Genomic DNA, 12,211 nt, shown 5'->3' with positions numbered 1-12,211 from the left:
AGAGATTAAGGCTTAATCAACCGAAGGGCATAGTTGCCAATGGTGAAAAGCAGTTAGAAAACCAGAAATATTGTCATTTCATATCTGAATTTTTTTCAAAAAATCTTGTTTTTGTAGACACAAGCAAAACTACTTATTGTGCTGAAATACATTTATTAAGAAAATATATATTTATAAAATTCCATCAGTATTTATAATTCCATATGTAAAGTACAAGTTTTATTTGGTGCATAAAGCCTCCAGGTAACAGGTTGTTTTGTACTTCTGGCACGTGCTGTATTATCAGTAATATGCAAAACCACCCAATTAGTGTGTTAGTTCTGGACAACACTTAAAGGCATTGGGTTAATCAATATATTGGGTCACTATACACATACTTTAGAAATATTCACATAGCTGCATTCAAGGAAAACCTCACTGAGCATTTTCACAACTCTAAAATGTTTGAAATGCTGAACGTTGCTTTAAGTTCTTGAGAACAAATTCTTGTTTTTCTAAACTGCATTGTAGTAAAAGAAAAACACTGGTTTTAAGCAAATACCTGTTTTGCCTTTGGATTATTTATTTTGCTGTGAGAATTTTAAAATCCTGCATGAACTTGGATAAACCAACAATGTCAAATGAAAACCTGGTACCCTGACAGTATAGAATGACGGGTTGAAACTCTCAGTTGTTAAATCAAGTTTATTTCAAGTGAAATTATAGAAACGTACACTTTTGAGACAAGTAACAGAAGCAAGTTTTGTAAATTGGACGTAATGTTGCCAGAGTCATCAGGTTGAAACCCAATGGTAGTTGTTCAAACTTACAAAATTTTTATTTATCCCAATTGAAATAAATGATAACACTTCAATCTGATGTACAGAGTTTCTTCATCTACAAGTCTTTTTGATAAAAAATCAGAAGGAAATCATCAACCATTAAAGCACAGCTACTCCACCATCACATCGGCTAGTTATCATATTCCCGATTTCTATCCACGTGTCGGTATGAGGATCATAAACTTCGACAGAGTCCAGAGTAACAGGAGCTGAGGAGTCCCTACCTGATGTCCGCCCTCCTACTGCGTAAAGAAGACCATTAACAGCAATGACTGAAACACCTGCTCTTGCCATTTTCATTGGTGAAACCTCAAACCACTTCTCCTGGAAATAGAGAGCATTATTGGGGAGGGGTGTGAAAATAATTTTTTAAAAACCTTAGCTCACTACATCAGATTTTATATCATTACAAGAGAGCTAAAACCTTCCAGTGCAACATGTTCCACCAGGAAACAAGGGAGAATCTCATTTGTGGCAAATGCTCAACTCCCAGCAGCAACCTGCTTTCCCAGGTCTCAGTGGGCTACTAAGTTAATAAGGAATTTCTGCAGCTTCTTAAGTGGATGGAAAGGGCCTTAACCTTCGAATCATTGCAGGCCCATCCCATTTATTCCAACAACACGGGAGGGATGATTCTTGAGTTCATGCCTCACTTTCCTGAAATCAGCACATAACAAAAGCCAATGATAGTTATGCTGAATACATCATTTGATTTGAAAAGGCTGTTGGGGGAGACCAGAAGTGAGACGTACATAAATCTCAGAGTTGAAGAACACCAACCCTAAAATGTCTTTGTGGATAACAGTCTTGTAGTCACTGCTTTCCAAAGCAATAGCTACATCTTTTCTACTCTAAAACCAACACATAAACTTGTCAAGATCATGCCATTGTCAACTGATACACAATCATCCGGGATTCCATAGACAAAAAGATTACAAAGAGACTTACAACAGTATTGAATAATCTCTTATTTTCTTACAGTAATCTTACCAAACCAGTGGTAATTTTACTTGATCCTTTTTGAAGAACATTAAGTAAATCACTGAGCAACTTCATTTTATAGTTATGCATGTTAAGTTTACTTTTAAAAGCAGTTGTTTCCTTCAAAACAGTTCCTGAGAAGAAGTTTTATGGCCTGCATATTTTGGCTATATACACTGACCATCATCTGGAGGAACAACGAGTATATATGTGTGGTGGTGAATGGGAAAATAAGCAGAATCTTATTGTTGATTGGTCAAGCTGAGACATGTTTCTCCAACATAGATAAGTTTACAGTTGCATGGTGTGCATTAAGTTGCTGGGTTATGGACCCAGCACCTACACATTAGGCTCAAAGAACATTGAACCTGCTTCAAATAAAATTACTGAGACAAGTCAGCTACTGAACAGCATCAATTTCACAACTGCCATATCTGGACACTCACTCATTTATCACACACTGCAAACAAAATACTTCACAGAAGCCACAGAGACCTCTGAACACCACAATCCCCCAAGGTGGCAACATCCTCATCAGTGACATTGCCCTTATTCAAGAAGCACATTATCATCCATTCTCCACAGACAATTTATCAATATCAAGGATGTTAATATTTATTGGATTTGTAAACACAATGACCTGATTGGTCAGATCTCAGCTGTAGTCCCACAACCCAACATATAACAATCTACATTTTCACCTGTTCCAGTCATTTGTCCAGACAGTGAGCAGAATAACTCCCTGATAGTCAAGTGCTTCAAGTTCTTCTGAGGAACTCTTACATCAGAACAACTGCTCATTTCAGAGTTGAGAGCATGGTGCTGGAAAAGCACAGCAAGTCAGGCAGCATGGGAGTAGCAGGAAAACTGATGTTTTGGGCATAAACCATTCATCAGTAAGGGCTTATGCCCGATACATCGATTCTCCTGCTCCTCAGATGCTGCCTGACCTGCTATGCTTTTCCAGCACCACCCTCCCAATTCTGATCTCCAATATCTGCAGTCCTCACTTCCTCCCAGTTGATTTCAGAGTTTCAGTCGAATTGTGAAATTGTCTTCCTCAATGTTATTGCTCTCACCATGAAAACCTTCGAACAACTTTATTATAAAATAAATTATAATGGCAAATAAACATTACCCACCTCCTGAAGTGAATACTTCTCTACTGTCCGCAAAGCATTCTGAGTCTCATTCCACCCTCCAACAGCATAAACACAGTCATTCAGAGCAGCTACTCCAACATAGGCTCTTTTTGTCTTCATATCATCTAGTGGTGTCCAACGCCTTGTGAGAGGATTGAACATTTCAGCTGAACAGAGTTCTGACCCTGAGTCACTCAAACCTCCAACAACATAAATTAAACCTACAAAACAATTACAAATATTTCTGATTTGTATTGAGTTAATTTATTTCTTTCTGAAGACTGTCAAAACAATGGAAATCTATATGGCATAAGCTTCCAAGTCTATAAATGAGAGCTTCCCCACTGATACGAGCAATTGTTATTCAAAAGCAATCATTTGTGGATTGGTGTAGATTCGCTGTAATTACCTTCATGTTTAAATAGCTTACTAATTAACACTGAAAAGATGCACACACGAAAATTGAGATCAGGGAGAGTTGCTGCAGGAACCCATTGGGATTCAGACCAGGAAGGAGAAAACATGGGAAAACAAGTGAGAATAAAAGTCATTATATTTTATTCAATTATCAGTCCAATGTGTTAAGAATAAAATACAAAAATAAATGCCACCAAGTCTACTTAGTTTTATAATGTGCCTTCACATTGTAAACTGTCTAAAAGCATTTTACAGGAGTGTTCGCAAACAAAATTTGACATGATTTAATATTCAGTTGAAAGAAATATCTGCTCATCTCAGATAAGCAGTCTGACAATTTAGACCAATTTAGTGTTGGTTGAGTGGTATGATAGAGCTGTGTATTATCCAAATACATGTGAACACCAGCATTATATTTTTGGATGATTTTGCCACGGGGCAGCATGAGATGAGAAATAGCACAGGGGCAAGGACAGATCTTCTGTAGATATCAGATATGATGTTGCAGCATTAGGAGGAAAATCCATTGCATTTAATCCTGTGGATAGAGAAGAATGGAATAAAGTGACGGAGGTTCCATTCAACCAGATGATGGTGGAGAGGAATTGGGTCAAAGGCTGCAGTGAGGTTGAGAAGAATGAAGAGGGATTGTTTACTTATGTCAATTACATAGGATGTCAGTTGTGACTTTGATCAAGATATTTCAGTACTGTAGCAGAGATGGAAGCTAGATTGCTTAAATTTCTAAAATCATTCAACCATGTACAATCTTGACATCTACCTCAAGCAATCTTAATAATCATTTGGTTTGAGAAAGTCTAAGAAGAAACTAGTCAGATTTGTGCAAATAGTGCCTTACCTTGCATTTCACAACACCCGAAGAAGTACCGAGGGACAAGCATGTTACCGATAACTTCCCATTTATTGTCAGAGGGGTCAAATCTTTCCATAGTGTTCCCAATGTCTGCTCCTACCCATCCTCCTGGAAATAATGAAAACATATGCACTGATTATTAATAATAAAAACTCTGGGTCCTTTTGTAAACTGACAAAATCATCTTTCAAGTCGAGAAAAAAATATTAATCACAATTCGAAACATTCTAAAAATTATTACACATTTGTTCATTTATTTGCTAAATTTGTGTATTTGTTGCCATGTATTCCTCTTTCCAAATCATACAATTTGAAGAGATTGTGTTCACATTACTGATCTTCTGTACTCAAACTTGATAGCAGCTGAAATGCCTCCATTGTCTGAATTGTTTTGTCTGAGTTACACTTCTAAAAAAGGTCTTAGTGTTAAACTTATAAATAAGAATGTAAAATACAAAAACACCAGGTCATTCAACTTGCCATAGGACAAAGTATGACAGTTTGCAATTGAATAGTCTAATTTTGTCTTCTTGTCATTTAAAAGTTGGTAATTATATACATTTTTGATTTGTTTATGGGATGTGGGTATTACTGGCTAAAACAGCATTTACTATACATTTCTAATTGCTCTTAAGAAAGTCGTATTGAGCTGGCCTCCTGAACCACTGCAGTCTCTGGAGTGAAGTTTAGCCCACAGGGCTGTTAAGAAGGGAATTCCATATTGATCCAGCAACAATGATGGAACAGCAATATATTTCTAATAGATTGACAACTTGAAGATGAAGGAGTGCCCTTGTATTTCTAGGTGGTAAAGGTTGTTGATTCAGAAAGGTATTGCCAAAGGAATTGGTGAGTTGCTGCAGTATATCTTGTTGATGATACACACTAAGATGACCAATCTCTCCAGCAACTACAGCCATCTTCCTTTGTGGAAGCTATGATTCCAACCAATGGAGAGTTTTATCCATTTTCATTAACTCTAGTCAGGGGTCCAAGATACCATGATTCCTGAAGAAGGGCTCATGCCCGAAACGTTGATTCTCCTGCTCCTTGGATGCTGCCTGACCTGCTGCGCTTTTCAAGCAACGCATTTTCAGCTCTGATCTCCAGCATCTGCAGTCCTCACTTTTTCCTCCATGATACCATGCATGGATCAAATGCTGCCTTGACACCAAGGACAGTCACTCTCACCTCTGGAATTCAGCTCCTGCAAATATTTGGACAAGACTGTAATGAGTCAGGAGCTGTATGCCTCTGGCACAACAAAAACTGAGTGTCAGTATGCAGGTTATTGCTGAGAAAATTAGTAGAAACATCACAGCTGATGACTGCGAGTAGACAAAGAGAGGCCGTTGTCTGGGTTGGATCTGTCCTGCTTTTTGTGGACAGGACAGACTTGGGCAATTTTCCTCATTGCTGTGTAGATGTCAATATTGAAGTTTTACTGTAATAACTGGCCTAGTGGCAAGGCTGGGTCTGCACTAAACACATAGACTTCAGTATTTTGTAGTCTAATTTCAGATAAACCAAGTACCTCCTTCAGCCATGTGTACAGTTTACAAAGTTATCGAACTATTAGATGACTCTCAAACCAGGAACCTCTGGCAGTGTCCAAAACTTATGAAGAAATCTTCTCTCTGACAGAAAGGATATGGGATCACTGAAAGTATCTTTTCCTATCAGTCGACTATGGCTGGTTGATGTGACTTATCGACAGAAGTATTTGATGTATAAAATTAATATACAAATTTTCCTACCGAGAGCATAAATAGCAGCATGACAGGCACACACAGCAAGTCCACATCGTGGGGAATTCATAGAGGCCACCGCTGCCCATTGTTTAGTTACTGGATCATATCGTTCAGCACAGTCAAAAATCATGGAGTCGCTTTCACCTTAAAAATGTAACAGATCACATTCATCTTCAATCTTTTCAAGGCATCACAAACACAAATACTGTCACCTGATTGAAAACTGTAAATTCTTTCTGAACCTATTGTAGTCAGTAAAATTAAAAATGTAATTTATCCTTCAGCTAAATTCATTCCATTAGGTGTTTTGTAAAATTAAACAATATTTTAGATCTCAGTTGTGACTGAGAATAAGTCTCTAGCTGCTAAAAGGAATGTCTTTTATATGTTACTATTAAATTATGCTGCAAGTGACACCATTAAGATTCTAGAAAAGCACCAAAATGACTTTTTTGCCCAAGTGCTTCAAATTTCCCCAATTATCCCAAATTTCCCAAAACTACCCAAAATGTCAGAGTCAAGAGCAATGAATTTAGCACTTTATTGGAATTTTTCTCAAATTTAATCCCATTTCCTTTCCATCTTGCCATCCAAAGAAATAAGCCTATTGTTGATCAGAAACAAAAACTAATTATAGCAAAGTAAAATGTTGTCCTTATCAATAAAAAAAGATGTCCTAGATTGAAGGCAGTAACCAGATTATTGAAGGAAACACTGAGGCACCACGTGCTCAATTTCCTTGAAAACTCAGGTATGCGGAAGGAAATTATCTCAAACACAATTTAATAATCCAAGCAAAGCAGCTCACTATATATGTATAGAAGACTTAAAACATTGAGATGAAGAAATAATCAGCGTCATATAAAGGGAAATGGCAGCATAATCATGAAGACATGGAGTTACGTATGTCATATGTCTACCACCAATAAACAAAATTGAAACAGTGAAAGTATTTTAGAGGAAGGGTCTGAGCTGGCAAACAGTTTGCTTTTGGGATTGAAGACCTGTTTGATATCACCTATAATAATGGTGAGACACAATAAAAGCAGCCAGCAGTAGAAACCGATTAGAATTAACAAATCATTTCCAGGAGTCACTATTTGAAGTGTTAAAGACTTGCCTCCTTGTCTGAAAAGTTATCCAATACATCAACTTTAAAGTCTAATAGCTTGGAATTAGAACCATTATTAGCTTTAGAGAGGAGTATGAGATAGAGAATGAAAGCCCAAGCAGATTGGTTATTTCTCATGTTGCTCTTAAAAACATGCCTATTTGAAGTTTTTGAAATACACTTTAACTTTTCAAAATTACAAAATACCAAAAACACCATTTGTGCCTTATTCCCATTGCAAAAATTATAAATAGGTGGATAAAAAAGGAGACAAAACACTCATCCACATGCAAAAGCAATGAGGGCCTCTCTATAGATATGAGGCAACTTTCAACCACAGAGTTGAGAATTTTATATTCTATGAGCAACAAAGTTATTTAATTCTTTACATTCCAGTGATGTTACTTACCACCTATTACGTAGATCATCCCTTCGAGTACTGCAACACCTAATCCACTTCGGGCTTGGTGGAGAGACGACACCGTGGTCCAGTACTGACTGAATGAATCAAACCGTTCCACACAACTAAGAGTTCTGCTGTCACTCCAGCGTCCCCCCTGAAGTCGGGTGTACCCTCCTTGTAATAAGAAATGATTTTAAAAAATCATGCCTGCAATCAGATCCTGTGCTGTGATCTAAGTATACTGTTTCCATTTAAACATCAGTTTTATTGAATTAAATTCAAGAACAGTAACCTGACATTGGGGATGTATTAACGACATAAAACAAAACTCCAAGTTTGGCTTTGAATTTGCACAGCTCGATAGTGAACAGTCAGAGTTCACTGACATTACCTCACAGAATATGATTTCAACCTTGGGATTTAGTGCAACACAAATTAAACCAAAACTTCTGAAGCTGTGGTCCATTATCCAATATTCTTCCAGATGTTGCACAATAGAAACAGTACATTTTTCAATGTGGTTTTTAAAGTGAGTAATAACCTCTGTGAACAACTAGTCTGAACCTGACAATATTGTGGGATGTTGTTCAATGTCTCTACTGCAATTAATTACGATAATTTTAAAATATTGATATTAAAGTTCATGATATTTCAGTTTCTACCTTCACCCCTGGTGTATGTCTTGATCTTTATTTCATGCTCGGTAACATTTTTAAAAACTCAACCATCAAATCAAATGCTTTTTGTTCCTGATTTGGTATTTATAAGAATTGCTTAATGCGATTGGCTATTCAGGCAGTGTGATAACTTACTTGCTCAAAGCTAGAAACCTCAGGAGAGGTGACGACTCTCACTTGCACAGAGACAGATATATTTGTCATCACTGTTCACTAACTCTTTCAGAACAGCTTTCATTGATCATAGATTTAACTGTTGTTCCTTTACTGTGGATGGAAAATTATGGACTTTCCTCTAAATATCTACTGATAAATTTACTGAAGGAAAATTTTGAAAAGAATGCTTTGTTTCTGACAGAGCTTAGAACCACTTGTATGCAAAGTAATGAACAGAATCCTAATAAAAGAGGGGCACAAGAGACATATTGCTCTAATCGTGGAAGGTAATGAAGTAACAAAAAAGGCATTTACCATCAAATTAAAGTTGTTGCATATGAAACTTAGAAAAGGATTTTGCAATTCAAGAATCGCTACCCAGAATTGGATTTAACATACATATCAGGAAAGATTGACATATTTTGTCTCTTTTCTCTTCAGAAAGAAATTGTGACCTATTAGAGGTCTTAAAAGTTATCATAGGTTTTGATAGAATGGATTGACAGAGAACATTCATTCTTGGAAACAGAATAACTAGAAACCCTCAATATAAGAAAGTCAGCAAGAATTCAACATCGAATTCAGCAAAAAATAATTTTATCCAAAATTATAGATAACTATTATCCAAAGTTAGTGACTGCAGGAGGTAGTTGAAGCAAACAATGTAACTACATTAAAGGGAAGCTAAAGAAAGTAGTAAGTGTAGGAAATACAATCTCTACATGTTAGAAATCAAACACTACAGCAGACCTGAGTCACAAACAGCCTAAAGAGATTGTGAAAGAAGAAAATAAGACATAGTCATATTCCATAATGACTGCAAAAATAACATGAAATCATTCTAAACTAGCAAATGTGTACAACATTCCAATTGTATTGTAACTTGACGATGCATCAGACATCGTTGGTTGTTTTAAATATGATTAGATCTAATTATAGAAAGAACAATTTAAAAAAACCTATTGCATAGAGGTACTTCCTGGCCTTCCTTCGGGGACGAATCTTTGATGCAGGTGATAATTTGTAGAACTTGCTCTCTTTCTGAGGTTTACTGACCTCCCTATATTCCTCCAACAACTTCTGTAGGGCCACGCGTAGACTGAAGTCAGGAATACCTGGGGAAAGAAATAAGATTCTCTTACATTTACTCCCAAAAAATTAATAAATGTGCAGCATCATTGTTGGTGTTGCTATGCCAGCTGATGGGATAAATCAGCTATGACTTGATAGATTTTATTTGTTATTAATAAGGCAGTCATTCACTGAAGCACAAGCATACAATGTTGCAGATTTGGTTTCATCAATAAAAGGAAAAGATATTATGCAATAAAAAATAAAGAGTAAACCAAACTATTTATTAAAAGCACAAATATAAAAATTTCAACATACACAGTAAAATACAATCCTTTTAATCCTAACAGCACCCCTTTACAGTATTCAAAGACCAGAGGGAACTCCTTTCTCTATCACATCTTTACAGCTTAACTGAATCTTCAATTCCTGATCTCGTGAATCTGATAGCCTCTTCCTTGAGTCTTCACACAACTGAGACTAGACTTTCTCAGCTTCAAATAACATCTTCAGGGTTTGAATCAAACATTTTGGTGTGAAACTTTCAAATTAAACTACTGTTAACCTATGTCTTAACAGTTCTGTACCATGTCCCTGCTTCAGTAGAAACTATTTTATAAATCTAGATTAAAATAGGACTCATAAACATGAACTGAAATTTAAAAAAATTCTTCAGGTTATGGGGGCTTCCCCTCATCCAAAAACAACCACACTGCAGAAGTTTAAAAATCACCCAACACCAGGTTATAGTCCAACAGGCTTAAGTGGAAGCACATTAGCTTTCAGAGCACTGCTCCTTCATCAGGTGCTCCAAAAGCTAGTGTGCTTCCAACTAAACCTGTTGGACGATAAACTGGTGTTGTGTCATTTTTAACTTTGTACACCCCAGTCCAACACCGGCATCTCCAAATCAACACTCCAGAAGGTCCAACTGAAGCCCAATGTATTACACACTGTTTACTTTAGTCACTCTTAAAAAAAATCACTCAAAGTAACCAAATTTCCATTAGCCTCCACGAACCATAGTTAACCAAACCGTGGCTTCAGAAAGCTCTACATTTAATCATTAAACCCTTTCATAGACACAAACCAAAACCTATATGTCACTAACTCAAAATCCAAACTCTAAAATAAATGACATTAATTTTTTTAATATATCTTATATCTTACATTACAGGAGAATTATGTTATGTTTAATTATTTTGACTTGATTAATCAAGTGAGCAATCAAATTATACCCATTTTGACGGTGGTTAGTTGTAAAACACTTTCTCTAACGAAGAACAGCTATGTTGCCCAGGTTAAAAATAAGGTCTTGTGCTTATGGTTGTTTCGATGGCCCAAACTAATGTAAAAATAAGCTAACAAATGTGAAAATGCTTCAAGGTAAAAGACTTTTAATCAAACAACAGTTTTATTTTAATTTGGCTCAGTTTTGTATCTTAAAGTATCCAATGGTAATTTGTAACCTCAATTTTAACATATTCAGCATAGTAATAAGGTAGGATTCTTGGAGAACAAAATAAGCCAGTACAATCCTTATAATGTAGCTTCAGTTCATTTGATTTAAGTTATTGTGGAGTCACACATGGTCCTTCCAATTAAAAGGATATTGTTAGGCTTTAGGATTTTGGAGAATATATCAATGAATCAGTTGAGGCATTTGGGATGATATTAAAATAGTCAGTGACACTACTAACTCTAAGCAGATATATAAATTACTTGATCCATTCCACATTATCTTGGTAGAAATCCATGAAATTGGTAAGCCACAAGGGGCAAGCCATCAGGGTCCTACAAAGTGATGGACATTTCTTGGAATAAATCAGGAGATAGTTAAAAATGATATCATTAAGATGATTGTTACTTTTTGAGAAACCGATAGGAATTGGGGATTCACAATTGAGACAATCTGGGATTGATTCTGTGTTATCCATTCATTGTTAAGCCAATTAGAGTTCGAGATACTTCTGACCATGAACAGGGAAGTTGGTCAATGCTCCCTTGCACATAGATGTATTGACTTCTGATTCCTTAAGTGACTGCCATGCATGAACCTCAGAAATTCTTAATTCTTGATTGTTCAGGGTCAATGAAGAAGACTCTGTCCCCTCCCCCCATTCCAGTGGAACTCTCTGTTCTTTCCAGTCTGGCAGTTAGACACACCATTTTTCTGCGATTCTCAAATTCCGATCACCAATTTCTTAACTATCAATATCCCTTCTCCCCTCCCTCCTGCACTATTGTATAAATGCTGTCCCTACCACACTTCACTTCAGCTCTGGTGACCAGTCATCTAGACTCAAAACGTTAACTTGCTTTCTCTCCATGGATGCTACCTGAGCCGCTGCAGCTTCAGCACTTTTATTTTCAGTACAGATTCCAGCATCTACAGTAATTTGCTCCTGGAACGAAGGACAACTTTAGTCAACTGAGAGGACAAGAGACATATGACCAGTCAGGAAGAACCAGAAACTGGGGTCCTGAAGTGGATTGACTGAAAACCACGGCTTTTCTTGACCTTAATTTATTTTGTCCTTATTAGAATAAATTTAATAAATTATGTAAAATCTAAAAATACACTTGTAGCTGAAATCAGGGCTAGTCAGCTTTTAGGTTGGTTCTCTCAACTCAGTCTTAAATTTTAATTGACTTAGGTCTTACAATTAAAGTTAGCCCCAAGTTAGATGATATAGATCTTAATCTGAGATTTCAAATCTATTGTTTACAAGTCTTCATTACTCTCAGGGCATTTAATTAGGTTGAGCGATGGCACGACAATATGACACAGATTCTGCACAACTACA

At 36.5% G+C, this 12,211-nt stretch overlaps 1 protein-coding gene across 1 annotated transcript in view; it reads right to left on the bottom strand.

Annotated features, from left to right (window-relative positions):
• Positions 1-669: 669 nt before the first annotated feature.
• ipp (intracisternal A particle-promoted polypeptide) overlaps positions 670-12,211 on the bottom strand; it is a 28,712-nt gene continuing 17,170 nt past the window's right edge. The window contains exons 3-8 of the mRNA XM_072574358.1: positions 9,293-9,448; positions 7,507-7,674; positions 5,993-6,130; positions 4,221-4,343; positions 2,945-3,165; positions 670-1,145 (exon numbers count right to left, since the gene is read on the bottom strand). Coding sequence (XP_072430459.1) covers positions 921-1,145; positions 2,945-3,165; positions 4,221-4,343; positions 5,993-6,130; positions 7,507-7,674; positions 9,293-9,448 — 1,031 coding nt within the window. The 3' untranslated portion in view covers positions 670-920. The remainder of the gene's footprint in view (positions 1,146-2,944; positions 3,166-4,220; positions 4,344-5,992; positions 6,131-7,506; positions 7,675-9,292; positions 9,449-12,211) is intronic.

This window comes from Chiloscyllium punctatum, chromosome 7 (assembly GCF_047496795.1).
Source record: "Chiloscyllium punctatum isolate Juve2018m chromosome 7, sChiPun1.3, whole genome shotgun sequence".
Taxonomy (NCBI): domain Eukaryota; kingdom Metazoa; phylum Chordata; class Chondrichthyes; order Orectolobiformes; family Hemiscylliidae; genus Chiloscyllium; species Chiloscyllium punctatum.
This window is presented reverse-complemented; position numbering and strand designations above follow the sequence as displayed.